This window comes from Bos mutus, chromosome 5 (assembly GCF_027580195.1).
Source record: "Bos mutus isolate GX-2022 chromosome 5, NWIPB_WYAK_1.1, whole genome shotgun sequence".
NCBI lineage: Eukaryota > Metazoa > Chordata > Mammalia > Artiodactyla > Bovidae > Bos > Bos mutus.
Window position 1 is genome coordinate 72985984 of NC_091621.1, and position 18903 is coordinate 73004886.

Genomic DNA, 18903 nt, shown 5'->3' on the forward strand with positions numbered 1-18903 from the left:
ATGGGAAACCACACCACTGTAACAGTATTCATTCTTCTAGGACTGACAGAAGATCCTCAGTTGCAAGTTTTGCTTTTTATTTTTCTATTTCTCACCTACATTTTGAGTATAACTGGTAATCTGACCATCATTACCCTAACATTGGTAGATCCTCACCTTAAAACACCCATGTATTTTTTCCTCCAAAATTTCTCTTTCTTAGAAATCTCATTTACAACCTCCTGTATTCCAAGATTCCTATACAATATATCAACTGGGGACAGAACCATTACTTATAATGCATGTGCGATTCAATTATTTTTTACATATCTTTTTGGAGTAACTGAATTTTTTCTCTTGGCGACCATGTCATATGATCGCTATGTGGCCATCTGCAAACCCTTGCATTATATGACAATCATGAGCAACAAACTGTGCAAAACAATGATCATCTGCTGCTGGATGGTGGCACTTATGACTATCCTCCCACCACTCAGCTTAGGTTTTCATCTGGAATTCTGTGATTCTAATGTCATTGATCATTTTGCCTGTGATGCATCACCTCTCCTGAAGATCTCATGCTCAGACACATGGTTAATTGAGCAGATGGTAATAGCCTGTTCTGTACTGATCCTCATCATCACTCTCATATGTGTAGTTTTCTCCTATATATACATCATAAGGACAATTCTAAAATTCCCTTCTCTTCAGCAAAGAAAAAAAGCCTTTTCTACCTGTTCTTCCCACATGATTGTACTTTCCATCTCTTACGGCAGCTGCATCTTCATCTATGTCAAACCATCTGCAAAAGAGGGAAATATTAACAAAGGTGTGTCACTGCTTATTTCTTCCATATCACCAATGCTGAATCCTTTTATATATACTTTGAGGAATAAGCAAGTTAAACAAGCCTTTAATGACTCACTGAAAAAAGCTGCATTTCTCTTAAGAAAGTAAAATAAACATGTTGATAAATCAACTGAAAGGATACACATCTATCTTATCATTTACATAAAGCCAAGAAACTATATTGTAACTTCTTAGCTTATAACCAAGCAGATTGATCTCAGAACCATTTAATCTTTAATTTCCCCTTCCATTCTTATACTAAACAACTAATTATTGAATATTGCTTTATGAGAAACAAAATATTTCACTCACAATTCTTTAATGAGACCCTACCATGATCAAGTCATTCCTTTTACTTCTTTAAGTGATTTTCCCAGATATTTCATAATATCGGTATAGGGGGGAAGCCATTTTTACTGAATTATAATTGATATACAGTATTTATTACTTTCAAGTGTACAACAAAATGATTTTATATTTTTATACATGGTAAAATCATCACCACAATATGTCTAGCTACAATCCATCTGGTGATTCTCCAGATATCAACATATTAATAAGGGAAGATTATGAGGAATGTTAAACCAATATAGTCAAAAACTTAGATGAAATAGAATAGTTAGTTAAAAGATAAAATTTGAGAAGTGACCCAAAAGTAAACAGAAAATATGGGTACTTTTCAATTTTAGTAATTGAATTAATATCTAAAAATCTTTTCCCAAAGAAAACATCAAAATCATATTGACTCAAAATGATGTTGATGAATACCATCAAAGGGATAAATAATGCATTCTATGAATATTGTTTCAGAACACATGAAGAAATTATACATTTTTAGTCTTTTGTGAAGTTGATATAAACCTGATACAAATACTAGGCAAAGAAATTATAAGACTAAAATTGTAGGCCAAAACCCCTCATGATCACACATGCAAACATCCTTAACAATTTACTATCAAAGCACAAATAAATAAAAATTATCAGGAAAATTTAGCAGACACTTTCAAAGGAATTGCATGAATAGCAAATTAATTAGCACATGGAAAGAAGCTCAATATCATTAACATTAGAATACTCAAATTGAAACAAGTCTAACACTCATTAGAATGGTCACAATTAGAATGTAGACTGTATTGTCAAATATAAGTCATAACGAGGACAGAGAGCAACTGGAACTATCATGCAGTGCTGTTGGGCATACATGAAATGATACAGCTTCACATAAAGTTAAACACAGTTATTGTTTCCATCTTTCTAAATTCCATATATATGAATTAGTATACTGTATGGATGGTATGGAGAGGGAGGTGGGAGGGTGGTTCAGGATTGGGAACACACATAAACCCGTGGCGGATTCATGTTGATGTATGGCAAAAGCAATACAATATTGTAAAGTAATTACCCTCTAATTAAAGTAAATAAATTAAAAAATAAAAACTGAAAAAAAAATTAAACACAGTTATCATAGGTCTTAGCAACTTGTGGTGTGGTGATTATTTAAATAGATGTATTTTTCAAAATTTCTCAAACTTTATACTTAGAATGGTTGCAATTCATTGTGTATAAATTATACTCTAATAACATCGATTTTAAAAGCAAAGAAAATATCTTCAGCAGGTATTTCACATAAAGAAATATCTTGTGATTTTCCTGCTTGTCCAGTGGTTAAGACTGCACACTCCACTGTAAGAAGCACAGGTCCATTCTTGGTCAGGGAACTAAGATCTTTCACTCCATTGTGTTGTTCAGTCACTCAGTTGTGTCCGACTGTATGACCCCGTGGACTACAGCACGCCAGGCTTCCCTGTCTTTCACTATCTCCTGGAGCTTGCTCAAATTCATGTCCATTGAGTCAGTGATGCAATCCAACCATCTCATCCTCTGTCCTCCCCTTCTCCTCCTGCCTTCAATCTTTCCCAGCAACAGGGTCTTTTCTAATGAGTCAATTATTTGCATCAGGTGGCCAAAGTATTGGAGCTTCAGCATCATTCCTTCCAGTGAATATACAGAGTGGATTTCCTTTAGGATTGACTGGTTTGATCTCCTTGCAGTCCAAGGGACTCTAAAGAGTCTTCTCCAGCACCACAGTTAAAAGCAACAGCTCTTTGGCACTCAGCTTTCTTTATGGTCCAAATTTCACAACCATACATGATATTGGAAAAACAATAACTTTGACTATCTGGACTTTTGTTGGCAAAGTAATGTCTCTGCTTTTTAATATGCTATCCAGTTTCATCATAGCTTTTCTTCCAAGGAACAAGTGTCTTTTAATTTCATGACTGCAGTCACCATCTGCAGTGATTTTGGAGACCAAGAAAATAAAGTCTGTCATGCAGGGTGTGAAAAAAAAAAAAAACTAAACTAAATGGCAATTAAGCATATGAAAATGAGATATGACTATAGACAGACAAAGAGGCATCCATAAAGATTCTTAATGAGATGTGCATTCTCATGGGGATTCTCCAGGCAAGAATATTGGAGTGGGTTGCCATGCCCTCCTCCAAGGGATCTTCCTAACCCAGGAATTGAACCCAGGTCTTCAGCATTGCAGGCAGGTTATTTACCATCTGATCCACTAGGGAAGCCCGTAAGGAGATGTGGAGAAATAAGAAACCTTACACACTTCTCACAGGAGTGCAATTGGTACTCGCACTTTATAAAATATCCTGCATGACTAACAACTGAATCTTAGGTATGCTACCACCACAAATGTACACAATTATTGGAGTTAACCAAGAGCTGGTATCTTCAGTGTACATTAACAGCAGTACCAATCAATTTTGGCATAATTGTACACTGAGATATTACACTGCATTGAAAAAGAACTACTGCAATATGCCTCAAGTATTTTTTTTTTAATTGGAAGATAAAACTTTATATACTGTTCATGGGGTTCTCCCCATGAACAATAATAATGGAGTGGTTTGTCATTCTCTCCTCCAGTGGACCACATTCATCACAATTCTTCACTATGATCCATCCATCTTGGGTGGCCCTGAACAGCATGGCTCATAGCTTCATAGAGTTATGCAAAACCCTTTACCATGATGAGATGACTCTACACATGGATATCATCAGATAATCAATACAGAAATCAAATTGATTATATTCTTTGCAGCCAAAGATAGAGAAACTCTATACAGTCAGCAAAAAACAAGACCTGGAGCTGACTGTGACTCAGATCATGAGCTCCTTACTGCAAACTTCAGGCTTGAATGGAAGAAAGTAGGGAAAACCACTAGACTATGCAGGTATGAACTAAATCAAATCCCTTATGATTATACAGTGGAGGTGATGAACAGATTCAAGGGATTAGATCTGATAGCTAGGGTGCCTGAAGAACTATCAATTGAGGTCTGTAACATTGTACAGGAGGCAGTGAACAAAATCATCCCCAAGAAAAAATTCAGGAAGGCAAAGTGGTTGTCTGAGGAGGCTTTACAATGAGCTGAGGACTGCAAGGAGATCAAACCAATCAATCCTAAAGGAAATCAGTCCTGAATATTCACTGGAAAGACTGGTGCTGAAGCTCCAATACTTTGGCTACCTGATGCAAAGAACCGACTCATTGGAAAAGACGCTGATGCTGGGAAACATTGAAGTCAGGAGGAGGGGAGGACAGAGGACGAGATAGTTGGATGACATCACCAACTTGAGGGACATGAGTTGAGCAAACTCCAGGAGTTGGTGATGGACAGGAAAGCCTGGTGTGCTGCAGTCCATGGAGTCACAAAGAGTCGGACACAACTGAGTGACTGAACTGAACTGAGGAAAGAAGAGGATCAAAATGCAAGGAAGAAAGGAAAAGATATACTCAGTGAATGCAGAGGTCAAAAAAAAAAAAAAGCAAGGAGAGATAAAAAAAAAAAAAACGATCTTCTTAGATGAACAATGCAAAGAAATGGATGAAAACAGTAGAATGGGAAAGACTAGAGATCTCTTCAAGAAAAGTGGAGATATCAGGGGAACACTTCCTGCAAGGATGGGCACAATTAAGGACAGAAATGGTAAGGACATAAGAGGAGCAGAAGAGATTAAGAAGAGGGGGCAAGAATACACAGAACTATACAAAAAGGGTCTTAATGATCTGGATAACCTTGATGGTGTCACTCATCTACATGAGTCAGACATCCTGGAGTGTGAAGTCAAGTGGGCACTAGGAAGCATTACTATGAACAAAGCTAGTGGAAGTGATTGAATTCCAGCTAAGATATTTCAGATCCTAAAAGATTATGCTGTTAAAATGCTGCACTCAATATGCCAGCAAATTTGGAAAATTCATCAGCGGCCAAGGGCTGGTAAAAGTCAGTTTTCATTACAATCCCAAGAAGGGCAATGCTAAAGAATGTTCAAATTTCCATACAATTCCATGCATTTCACATGCCAGTAAGGTTATGCTCAAAATCAGCAGTAAGTGAACTGAGAACTTCCAGATGTACAAGCTGGATTTAGAAAAGGCAGAGGAACCAGAGATCAAACAACCCATTGGATCACAGAAAATGCAAGGAAATCCAGAATAACATCTACTTCTGCTTCAATGACTTCCATAAATCCTTTGACTGTGTGGATCATGACAAATTCTGAAAAATTCTTAAAAGAGAATTTTAAAAAACCAGACCACCTCACTTGCCTCTTGAGAAACTTGTATGTGGATCAAGAAGCAACAGTGTGTTCAAAAGCAGAGACATACTCTGCTGATAAAGATCCAAATAGTCAAGACTATGGCCTTCCTAGTGGTCACATACAGTTCTGAGAACTGGACCATAAACAAAGCAGAATGTCAAAGAATTGATGCCTTCAAAATGTGGTGTTGGAGAAGACTCCTGAAAGTCACTTGGACAGCAAGATCAAACCTGTCAATCCTAAGGGAGAACAACCCTGAATATTCACTGAAAGGACTGATGCTGAAGCTGAAGCTCCAGTATTTTTGGTCATCTGATGTGCACAGACAACTCATCGGAAAAGTCCCTGATGCTGGGAAAGATCAAGGACAGAAGGAAAAGAGGGTGTCAGAGGATGAGATGGCTGGACAGCATCACCGATGCAATTAACATGAACTTGGGCAGACTCCAGGAGATGGTGAGGGACAGAGAGGCCTGGCATGCTGCAGTCCATGGGGTTGAAAAGAGTCAGACGTGACTGGGTAAACTGAACAACAAGAACAACTCTTAATAAATCACTAAACATAAAAAAAAAAAGAAGAAGCTAAGTGACTCTGATATTTTTGAACATGTTTTGAAAACTAAGGGATATAATGACTTTGGGTGGTTAGTCTTAAAGTCATTAATAAAAGTAGTGAGGGAAAGGATGAGATAGGGTATTCAAATTCCCAGCTCCATGTCAAACTTAAATAAATTAAAAATTGAAGAAATATATACATGCATTTCAAAGTTATGTTTTCTGCAAGCACAGCTTGTAAATTCTATACTTAGAAAGGGAAAAAGTTAAAAAATCAACTGTGACTGACCGATTCTAATGATTGCAGAACCTATGACCTAAAGGTTCCATTTTGCTCTGAAGGAGAGCCTCATCTCCTATAGCTTTAAGGCAGAAACTGCTGAAGGTTAACTGCAGAATTCGATCCAGCAAAAGTTGTCTCTTCACCCCCAGTGGCAGCAGCATCTCTAGCCCCCAAGGTAGTGGCCTCTCTACTCACTTCCATCGAAGGTCACATAACAAGTCTCAACAAATTTAATACATTGACATCATATAATGTATTTACTCTGACTACAATGAGATGAAGCCAGATATCAATAATAAAATATGGCAAAACCAATACAATATTGTAAAGTTAAAAATAAAATAAAATAAAACAAAAAATATTTTAAACAAAACAAAATAAACAACTAATAAGCCACAGAAGAAATCACAAATGAAATTAGAAAATACTTAAAGATGACTGTAAATCAAAGGATAACTTTCAAAACTGGCCCAAGTGACAAGAAAGCAGTGCTCAAAGGATATTTAGGTATGTAAATACCCATCAATAAAGAAGAGAGATCTTAAATCAAGAGCATAACCTTACAATTTGGGGAATTAGACAAAGGAAAAGCTAAACCTAAAACATGGGAAAGCAAGATAATATAGAAGTATAGGAAAAATAATAAAGATTAGAACAGAAAGAAATGAAATAGAGAATAAACTGTAGAGAAATGGCTTTATTTAATCTGTGCTTTGGTCCAAGTGGAGCGGAAAATGAAATAAACAAGCAATAACAAAAACTTAAGAACCAGTTAAAAGACTATATGGCAAATTAGCACAAACAGATACCACAAAGTTCTGCAATCATTAGAATCGGTCAGTCACAGTTGATTTTTTAACTTTTTCCCTTTCTAAGTATAGAATTTATAAGCTGTGCTTGAGGAAAACATAACTTTGAAATGCATGTATATATTTCTTCAATTTTTAATTTATTTAAGTTTGACATAAAACTTAGGAGTGTCACTAAGCAAGACCTTATGAGATCTCCTGAAAAAACACCAACCTTGTGCTCTGTCTAACTTTTGTTTATAGAAAAAAAAAAAAAATAGTCAAAGAACAAATTGAATCAGAGCAGTGAATAAATGCAGAATTATAACAGTCAAGCAAGACAAAATAATGATACTTTACCCATTTAACAAAATCAAGGACATTTAGTTCTTCCTGAAAGACTATAGAAAATAATCTTGAACCATGTCCTTTGACCTGTTGTTCAGATACTGAAACCCCCACCATATGGAAGAATTTAACTGTGTGCCGCTTACAAGTACATTGACCTTACATGACTCCTTAGACCCACAAGGCTGATAATGCTAACTCCCCATTACCTCAACAACATCCAATCAGAAGAAAGTCCACAAGTTGACCGTGCCTTGCTCTTTGAATCTTTACTATAAAACTCCTTACATGTATAATATCATATATGAAACGAGTCGCCAGTCCAGGTTCGATGCATGATACTGGATGCTTGGGGCTGGTGCAATGGGACAACCCAGAGGGATGGTACAAGGAGGGAGAGAGGAGGGGGGTTCATGATGGGGAACACGTGTATACCTGTGGTGGATTCATGTTGATGTATGACAAAACCAATACAATATTGTAAAGTAATTAACCTCAATTGTGTAAGGAGATCCAACCAGTCCATTCTGAAGGAGATCAGCCCTGGGATTTCTTTGGAAGGAATGATGCTAAAGCTGAAACTCCAGTACTTTGGTTACCTCATGCAAAGAGTTGACTCATTGGAAAAGACTCCGATGCTGGGAGGGATTGGGGGCAGGAGGAGAAGGGGACGACAGAGGATGAGATGGCTGGATGGCATCACTGACTCGATGGACATGAGTCTGAGTGAACTCCGGGAATTGGTGCTGGACAGGGAGGCCTGGCGTGCTGCGATTCATGGGGTTGCAAAGAGTCTAACACGACTGAGCGACTGAACTGAACTGAACTGTTTACTTTTGTTTTTGTTTCCATTAGTCTAAGAGATGAATGTAAAAAGATCTTGTTGTAATTTATGTCAAACTTGCCTGCCTATATTTTCCTCTAAGAGTTTTATAGTTTCTGGTCTTACATTTAGGTCCTTAATCCATTTTGAGTTTATTTTTGTGTATGGTGTTAAGAAGTGCTCTAATTTCAATTTTTTTTTTTTTTTAACACATAGCTGTCCACTTTTCCCAGCACCGTTTACTGAAGAGGCAGTCTTTTCTCCACTGTATATTTTTCCATTCTTTTCAAAGATAAGGTGCCCCTAAGTGGATGGATTTATTTCTGAGCTTTCTATCTTGTTCTATTGATCTATATTTCTGGCTTCTTTGCCAGTATGATACTGTCTTGATTACTGTGGCTTTGTAGTATAGTCTGAAGTAAAGAAGGTTGATTCCTCCAGCCTTTTTTTTTTTTTTTCCTTTCTCAGTAATGCTTTGGCTAATCAGGGTCTTTTGTGTTTCCATACAACCTGTAACACTTTTCATTCTAGTTCTGTGAAAAACACCATTGGTAATTTGATAGGGATTTTGGATGTCACAAACAAAACTTATTGCACAAAAGAAGATGCATACAAATACATAGTGTATTAATTATTTTAGAGGAAGTTCAAAAGCAAGCCAATGTAATATATGGTAATAGAACTTAGAATAGCAGCTACTTTTGATTGAATCTTGGCAGAGGTTAAAATAAAGTTATTTTGATTGTTGGTGGTTATATGGTTGTCTATATTTATAAAGAGTAGTTGACCAGTAAAACTCAATTTTTTGCACTGATAGTAATGTGCTATATACCAATATATTGTTAAAAGTGAAACAGAAATTTCCAGGAAAACAAAAACAAGGTGAATTCATCACCAGTATACCAACACTAAAAGAAAAAAGTAATAAAGTGTCCTTTATAACTAATAAAAATAATGATATGTATTCTTGAAAGTGCTGTAATTAATAATGCATAAAAGATAAAATAGATTAAAAAGTTAAATACACATTTTCTGTGATAATAATAAAACCTTACAGTATTTAAATATAGAGAGAATTTTTAAAACAAGAAAAATTTCTGGGGAAAAGTAATATTTCCTGGCATAACAGTTAAAAAGATTAAGGTTTTTCTTTTCTGTAAATTTCCTTTATCTGAAAATAAAGAATAGAAAGAGTCCTATAATATTCCATTGTTTTATTATCACTTCAGACTCTTTAAGTGTGGGCAAGTTAGACTCACATGTTTTAAGTCCTTGAAGGAATTAATCCAGTTTAGAAGATACCAATCCAGGCTTTAACCTTTGAAAAGAAAAAAATCCAAATTCTATCCAAACATCAGCTACCTTTTCCTTACAAATGAGGCTGATGGATGTGTCATCTACCTTGACTGTGGCAATGGTTTCACAGATGTATGCATAAGTGCAAACTCATCAAATTGTATATGTTACATGTGCACACTTTTGTACATCAATTATACCTCCCAATAAAGCTGCTGAAAAAAGCAGAATTGAAACTTGGGGAGAATTTGTAATCTTCTTTACACTTTTAATGCACTGGTGCTAAATAATTTTATTTCACAAATTAACATTCTAGGAATATTTTCTAAGAAATCTGTACCTATAAGTTGTATGAACCTATACACTGGAAAAATATTTAATCATCTAAACTTGGGACATCAACATTATGGAGGTTTTTTTTAACTAATTTATTTACATTAATTGGAGGCTAATTACTTTACAATATCGTAGTGGTTTTTGCCATACATTGACATGAATCAGTCATGGGTATACATGTGTCCCCCACCCTGAACCCTCCTCCCACCTCCCTCCCCATCCCATTCCTCAGGGTCATCACTAGAGTATCTATACTGTCATTGGATCTTAGGTGATGTGTATTAGATATAATATCTAAATACTAGGCACTGGAAAAATATTAGGACACAAATTTTAATTGATGGGTTTAGAGTGGCCTTGGCAATTTATTTAGTACCCATATTGGGAGTAAATTCTAATATGTCCACCATAGACCCAGAAAAATATTCAAAGGAACTGATGATGCGAAAATAAAATGGTAAAGGTGGAAGTTGTTTAGTCTTAAAGAGAACTGATCTTCTCTCTTGAGGGGTATAATCATATGATTTGTTAACCATTGGCTTAAATGAAGCCAATTTGATTAAGAAAAATAGTTACTGGAAATGTGGTAAATATTAGGAAGAAATATATGGTCTCTACTCTCCATATTCTCCCTAAGTGGAGGTTTTTCCTATTATATAATAATTTTCAGAAGTTAGAAAATACATGAGTCATACAATTATTCAATGAACACATGTATAGTATTTTATTTTACTAATTTAAAATAATTTAAGCAATCATATGACTGCCGTTTCAGAGGAGAAATCAAGGAACAGCATATAATCAAAAGACTGCTGCTGCTGCTGCTGCTAAGTCACTTCAGTCCTGTCCGATTCTGTGCGACCCCATAGAGGGCAGCCCACCAGGCTCCCCCGTCCCTGGGATTCTCCAGGCAAGAACACTGGAGTGGGTTGCCATTTCCTTTTCCAATGATGAAAGTGAAAAGTGAAAGTGAAGCCGCTCAGTCGTGTCTGACTCGCAGTGACCCCAGGGACTGCAGCACCAGGCTCCTCCGTCCATGGGATTTTCCAAGCAAGAGTACTGGAGTAGGGTGCCATTGCTTTCTCCGAAAAGACTGCTATTCAGTATCTATTAGAAACTGAACGGAATTTAATTAATATTAAACAGTGCCATAAGTATTTAATGTTATTTAAATAGCTATTTATTTAAATAGCTATTTAACTATTTAAATGTTAATTCGTGCCAGTTTATGTATCACTTTACAGTGTCTGAACTTGAAGGAGAAAGTAATTTCGTTTTCCTGATAATTAAATTATTTTAGATGAATATATTTACAATTAGATTGTAAAGAAAGGCAGACACTTTCCTATTTATTGCTAAGATTTGGACATTTCTTCCAATCATTTATTTGTGCAATTTCTGGACTTCTACCTATTCTGCCTGAGATGGGTGGATTTTGAACAAGAATATGATATATCCTCCGTGGAGGAGGGCATGGCAACTCACTCCAGTATTATTGACTGGAGAATCCCCTTGGACCGAGGAGCATGGTGGTCTACAGTCCTTCAGGTCGCAAAGAGTCTGACATGACTGAGCAATTAAGTACAGCACATAATATACTCTGATTCTGGGAAAGATTGAAGGCAGGAGAAGGGGACAACAAAGGACAAGATGGCTGGATGGCATCACAGACTCAACGGACCTGAGTTTGAACAAACTTCAGGAGATAGTGAAGGACATGGAAACTTGGCACGCTGCAGTCCATGGGGGCGCAAAATGGCAGACATGAATTAGTGACTGAACAACGTGATATATTACATCCATCCTATTCCATTTCCTCTTTACATTGCCTTTTCTACAGACATATTTCAGACTCTTCAAAGTCATTTAAATGGTTTGTCCCAAGTAGTAGGATGGAATTAGATTTCTAGTACTGTCTATCTAGGGAAATAGAAAACTCACTAACTTGAGATTTTCTTACTGGGATATTCAAAGCCATCTTTTCAATACTTACAGAATAAAACTAATATTTTAATCTTCATTTACTTGCTTACTTTCTCTCTTTAGTTGACTCAGAACTCAAATAAGAAATAAGGGTGAAATTCATCAGATCCCATAATCCCAGCAGTACCAAAGAAAGACCCAAATGCTTTCATGATAAACAAGTTGTATTACACTGGAAGCAAAATGTAACAATACACTTCAGAATTCTAAAATGTAGGCCTCAGGAATTCCTCTTCTGATAATATTAAGCTAAGGAAATAAGGATGCTTATATAAAATTTTTAATATATTTATAGTAATTAAATATCAGAAGCTATATTAAATAATGGTTTATCCATTAAAAGAGTATGATACAGAAAAACTGTGATGCAAATATGTGTCTTACCATGGAAATAATTACAGATATTGATTAGAAATGACTTTATGTATACAGCTTATCATATATATAAAATATACATATGTAAATATTTTCCCATGAAAACATAGACAGAAAGCAACTTTGGTGTGTTTTCTTAATGCTTTATTATATGAGTTGAAGAGTATCCAGAAATATCTTTCCATCAAAACATTATTGTTTTACACTTAGAATGTATCTAATAAAATTGGTGCATCTTATTGTCTCCAAGGACCCAATTCCCACTGCTGCCTCTGTTACATATTTTGCCAAAATTCAGTGCATATTAGACTCATTAGTCACTTTTGAGATTTAGTCACACTTTATTTATCCACAGAGAGGAAACCTGAACATCCATAAGACTCTAAGATAATAAAACATTCATCTTACTTCACTGTTTAAAAAACTATCTTTGCCAAGAGATATCAGAAATTATATTTTCCAAATCTACAAATGTATTTCTCAGACATTAAAAATAAATGACTTATTTCAGCTTTGAGACATAAAAATTGTTTCCTAGATTTAAAGTGGAATAGAATCCTTAATGAGAGTTTGTTGACAACTCAGAGAGTACTATCCACTGCAAAAACGGTGAATGTGTATGTCCTCATGAGAGGGGCATTTGTGCATGTATTTAAGACCACTTATAATTTCAGTTTCATCTTGGGGACAATGAAGATTACACAGTCAACTAAAGCCATGGTTACCTTCCACTAGAGTAAGTATGTTCTTCTTTGGTAGTATCAGTTTTTTTTTTTCTTCATTCAAAATACTAGTTCCTTAGTTTCTGCAAAATATCAGACTTATCTATTTAAATAAACATCAGAGATAGCAATGAATTAATTTGAATATCTCCAAAAAGAAAATAGTTATTTCTAGTGTTTTTAATTAATGGACATGAGTTTGAGTAAACTCTGGGAGTTGGTGATGGACAGGGAGACCTGGTGTGCTGCAGTCCATGGGGTCACAAAGAATCGGACATGACTGAATGACTGAACTGAATGTTTTTTAGTATCAGAAGAATGAAATATGAAGGGATTAGACTCACTGGAAATACTAATTACATACATCATAGAGATGGGTTACTTATCTGTTCACTCTTTTTTATCAGCATCTACAGCAGAACTAGCCAAATCATAAGTCTCAATAAATATGTTTCAAATCAATTCATGAGTGCTCATAAGAACTAGGGTGATAAACAGAAGTGACCTATCCTACTATGTCACTCTAATGAATCAATACGTATTTATGCCCATATGTAACTATAAGATACTTAAAGTGCCAAATTCCCAGCAATGTTGTCATTAGTGATCAAATTATAGTGAGCTAACTATAAAAGCAAATGATCCTTGAAATATATTACAAAGAAAATTCACATGAACAAAAGTGATTTATCAGAGCATTCACTTAACACCTGGATCACAGAAGATAAGAATCAGTAACTAGAAAGGCAGGAGAGTTTGGGAATCCTGAACTACGGTCTGAGTTAGGATGCCACAGCAAAGCACTGAGAGCTTTAGAATTTTCTCAGCTTAGTTCAGAGTGTCAATTCCTTTATGATACTATCTAAAAGTTTACCTGATTGCTAGCCAGTTATTTCTCCTCTCAAGCCAAGATTAGTGCCTCTTTTCTATAGAGATGCTTATTAACCATAGGTGATTTCCTATCTATTGCAGTCTGATGATGTTATTTGTTACTGTCTTGATAGAAATAACAAGCCTTCATTCACTAGGCCTTAACAGAACACGTCTCTAGGTTCTTGTGGAATAGACTGCAAAATAAGTGAAATCATTCACATAACAAATGAATTAATCTTTCCATTGGAAGTCCTTTTATTCCTTAGAATGAAGGGGGAAAATGGCATAAACTCCACATTTACAAAATAAAACTGCTGCCCAAATAATTACTCAATGATAGCTGAGAAAGAAATGTGGAATATCTATTGCCTTGTGTTCAAAATTTTAGGTCTCTGGAATCGGCCCTTAGTACTTCTCCACAGAGCACTGAACAGGTTGACAGATGCATGGAAGCCCACCAACTTTATAACTTTATACAGAATACAGGAAAGGAACACAAGAGCTCTATGGATTAATGTCATCATGGTGGTTTAGTTGCTAAGTCATATCCAGCTTTTGCGACCTCATGGACTGTAGCCCACCAGGCTCCTCTGTCCATGGGATTTCCCAACAGGAATAATGGATTGGGTTGCCATTTCCTTCTCCAGGGATATTCCCAACTCAGGGATCAAACCCAGGTCTCCTGCATTACAGACAGACTCTTTACCAACTGAGCTATCAGGGAAGCCCCTAATGTCATCATACATCAATATAAGTAACAGTTGGCATAAGTTATGAAGCAAAAAGAAAATGAGAAGAAGGAAGAAAATGAAGGAGAGAAAAAGTAGGGGAAGTGACCTTAACTCACTATCTACCAGTCACTCTGCATGGATTATCTCAATCAATATGCACAATAACTCCATATACTTGGCATCATGGGGGAAACAGGCTAAAGAGAAAAGGGGAAATAAAAATACTGCATCTCACTCCACAAGCTGTGTAAAAACCACAGGAACTAAACTTCCTCTCCCTACACATCAGTCCACAGGAAAGCAACAGAGTCACTCATATCTGCTTAATAGTAAAGGCAGTCTCAAAAGATCAGTTGAATTTTACCAATTAGGCTCATAGAAAAATTTAAAAATCTTCTTAAAGGTCGCTCTAAAAACCCACTAAATCATTTTAGAGCCTAAATGAATTAACTTCCATGAGCTTTAAGGAAATATCTAGTATAGGCTAACTTCAGATCATTATTTTCACAACACTTAGGAGAGAATTATCATATTCTGGGCTTTAGAAAAATGATTCTGATTGTGTTGCTTTTAAAATCTTGAACAGAAGAAGTAATGATATATGCTGAGCATATGTTAATATACTTTTGCAATATTTCAGCTATGAGATAAAGATACCCATGGTATAATTGTCATGGGAGAAACAGGCTAAAAAGGAAAAAGTGTGTAAGAAATACAAGGAAAAATTTAAGGAATCACAAGACTTGATAATAAACTGAAGATGAGAGTAAAGAAAGAGGAAGAATTAAGAATGTCCTTATAAGACTAGGGATTTACAGAGAAGGAAATACTTCTCTATGATATTTAAATGAGTGCCATATTTAAAATCTCATAATGGACACATCTAGAGGTCACTCAAAAGGAAATAATGAAGAAATGAAATAGGAATGTTTAATATAGTAGATAGTAATGAGTGTTCCCCATGTTCTGGTCACAGCTATAGATATTGTAGATACTGTATGTATTATCTACATTTATCAGTACAATCCTAAAATGTATATATTATTTTCATCTCAATTTGCACTTGAAAAAAGCACAAGATACAGAAGTCAATTGTCCAAGGAAAAGTCTAAATTCAAACCCTCTATGTGTGATCTATATGTCCAAGAATAAGTTTAATGTTGAAGTCCGAATACTGTAGGAAGCATTTTCCCTGCATATATAAATTTGGGAATTATCAACCTAAAGGAAGTCACTTTATTTATGAGAATCTCTTCAAGAGAGAACAGAGTGAAAGAACAGATTGCCTAGAAAAAAAATTGCAGGTCAATCCATTAACAGAATGGTTATCAAAGAGAAGTCACCATCAAGGAGAATGGAAAACAGACCAGAACGGTAGAAAGAAACAGGAAAATATGAGATAGGGGAAATTATGCCATCATCACTTTTGCAAGTTGACAGTTTATTCTCTTACATGAAGCTGAGAGCTTGAGTGAGATGAAGACTGAATTGTGTTTAATGAGTGAAACAAGATAGACTAGTGATGACCTTGTGAGGAATAGTTTAATTAGTGCAAAAATCAGGTGAATTGATATATAAATGGTTAAAAAGAGGAAACAATTATCATATAGGTGGAAGGTAAATGTAGAAGTATCATTAAGAACTGTCAGAATTTTGTTAAACTAGATACTGCTAAATGTCATTCATAATAATGTGATTGAGTGTATTTCAAGCTGAAATAAGGTTGACCAAAAACATATTAAAAGTCATGGATATGGTTTTTCAGCTCTATGAACATACTTTTACATTCTCTCCTTTCTCTGTAATAAATTTTGAAGCAAAATATTACTAAAAAAAATACACATGGTGGGCAGATTTCATTGTCAAATGTGTTTAGGAAGAAATAATAGAATTCAGTTTATAATTTTAATATCAAAAATTGCTCTTAATGAGACCCCTTTGATGGAAAAAATGAATATTCTCATGAGCTAAGCCTTCCCTGGTAGTTCAGATGGTAAAAAAAATTCTCCTGTAATGCAGGAGACCTGAGTTGGGAAGATCCCCTGAAGGAGGGCATGGCAACCCGTTCCAGTAGTCTTGCCTGGAGAATCCCCATAGACAGAGGAGCCTGGCCGGCTACAGTCCATGGGATCACAGAGTTGGACATAAATGAATGACTAAGCACAGAACAGCACAGAGAATATGAAACTGTAGAATCTAGTTAGAAGGCTTTAATGTTTTCATTGGCAAGGGAATCAAAAATAAAGTAATCCACTCAATGATACAGTTCCAGAATACAGTTTGCAAACTGGGGAGAAATTTTTGTTGCACAAGCATATCCTAGGAAGCATGAAAATACATAATATATTTTAATCAAACAGTAGCTGGAAAGCACAGTCAAAGGCAAATATTGCAAATATACTTTGAAATAAATTTTCTATGAGGAAAAACTCTTAGTGTTTGGATTGTAACACATTTAAATACATTTTTCAGAAAATATTTCCAGTAAAAAAGTTTTAAACATGCCTTGAAGAGGCTGGACTGGATAAGCTGAAACAGGATAAACTATCCTGTGATAAGTAATTCATTTCCAGTATAATAGCTAACACACATGTAAGCTTTAATGCTAGGATTTTCTTAAACACCACAGTTTTGCTTTTTTTTTTTTTTTTTGAAAGGGGTGTTAACTTAGAAGCATATATGGAGATAGGACATTCAGGAAAACAGACTTTTGATCCTCAAACAGTATATTGATAGAGGCATTTTTTCCCATTGATATTTATATGTTGAATGACCAATTAGCAGCTAAGTGTACATTCATTAGAAGCAGTAGTGTGAAATAACACAATTTAAAAATGAGTATGCAGTTTATGTGACACAAAGAGGTGATGAAACATTGTCATGTGCTATGTGCTTGCTTCTCCAATGACCAGTTGTATCAGAGTCACTCTCGGATTTACTTCTCTTGACATCAGAAACCAGCCAGGAAGCTGAAGTTCTTCATGCAAAGTCTTTATTTTTTCAAGCAGATTGGGCAAGAGATAACCATCACAGATGAAAAACCAAACCTCAATAACAACCTTCATCTTGCTGGGGTTGACAGATGACATTCTACTGAAAAATTTGCTTTTCATTTTTCTATTTCTGTCCTACACTTTGAGTATATCTGGAAACTTAAGCATCATCACCCTCACTCTGATTGATTCACACCTTAAAACGCCTATGTATCTACTCCTCCAAAATTTCTCCTTCTTAGAAATTTCATTCACAACTGCTTGTGTTCCCAGATTCCTGTACAGCATATCATCTGGGGATAAGTCCATCACCTATGCTGCTTGTGCCAGTCAACTGTTGTTTACAGATCTATTTGCAGTGACAGAATTTTTCCTCCTGGCTATCATGTCCTATGATCGCTATGTGGCCATCTGCAAACCCCTACATTACACAACCATCATTAGCATTAGAGTCTGCAAGAACGTCATCCTTTTCTGTTGGGTGGCAGCACTGATCATCATACTCCCACCAATTATGCTGGGCTTAGAACTGGAATTCTGTGACTCTAATATCATTGATCACTTTTGCTGTGATGCTTCTCCTATCCTGAAGATCTCTTGCTCAGACACATGGCTGATAGAGCAGATGGTTATTGTCTGTGCTGTGTTGACCTTCATCATCACCCTCATATGTGTAGTTCTTTCCTACATTTATATCATTAGTACTATTCTAAGGTTTCCCTCTGCCCTGCAAAGGAAGAAGGCCTTCTCCACTTGTTCTTCCCACATGATTGTTGTTTCCATCACTTATGGTAGCTGCATCTTCATTTATGTCAAACCTTCTGCCAAGGATGAAGTAGCTATTAACAAAGGAATTTCACTCCTTATTACTTCTATTTCACCCATGTTGAATCCCTTTATTTACACACTGAGAAACAAGCAAGTGAAGCAAGCATTTCTTCACTCAATTAAAAGCATTGCATTCTGCTCAAAGATATAGAGAAAAAAAATGAGTCAATGAATCCAGTTAAAAGGAAGGATTGAACAGGCACAAAATCTGAAGCTGCTGATACTATTTGTCTCTATACAATTTATTCTCAGTCATATTGACATTCTCACTTCTCTTTAAACTTGCTTACTGTGAACCTTGTCTATTCCATCATTTACTCTTCATTAAAACTAAACGTTGGGCGTTCCCTGGTGGCCCAGTGGTTAAGACTGTGCTTTCACTGCAGGAGCACTCATTCCATCGTTGATCTGGGAACTAAGATCTTACATGCCACTGGGCACGGCCAAAAAAAAAGAAAAGACAGAAAGAAACAAGAATCAACAACAAAAACTATACTCTGAGGATGTTTACTCTAATC

General features: G+C 35.8%; 2 protein-coding genes across 2 annotated transcripts; both read left to right on the top strand.

Moving 5' to 3' along the window:
- Positions 1-936, top strand: LOC102272011 (olfactory receptor 6C68). Its single transcript, XM_005899015.2, has one exon. The coding sequence runs from the start codon at positions 1-3 to the stop codon at positions 934-936; it is 936 nt and encodes a 311-aa protein (XP_005899077.1).
- A 16661-nt stretch (positions 937-17597) lies between these two features.
- On the top strand, positions 17598-18536 carry LOC102274014 (olfactory receptor 6C2). Its single transcript, XM_005899018.1, has one exon. The coding sequence runs from the start codon at positions 17598-17600 to the stop codon at positions 18534-18536; it is 939 nt and encodes a 312-aa protein (XP_005899080.1).
- Positions 18537-18903: the final 367 nt, after the last annotated feature.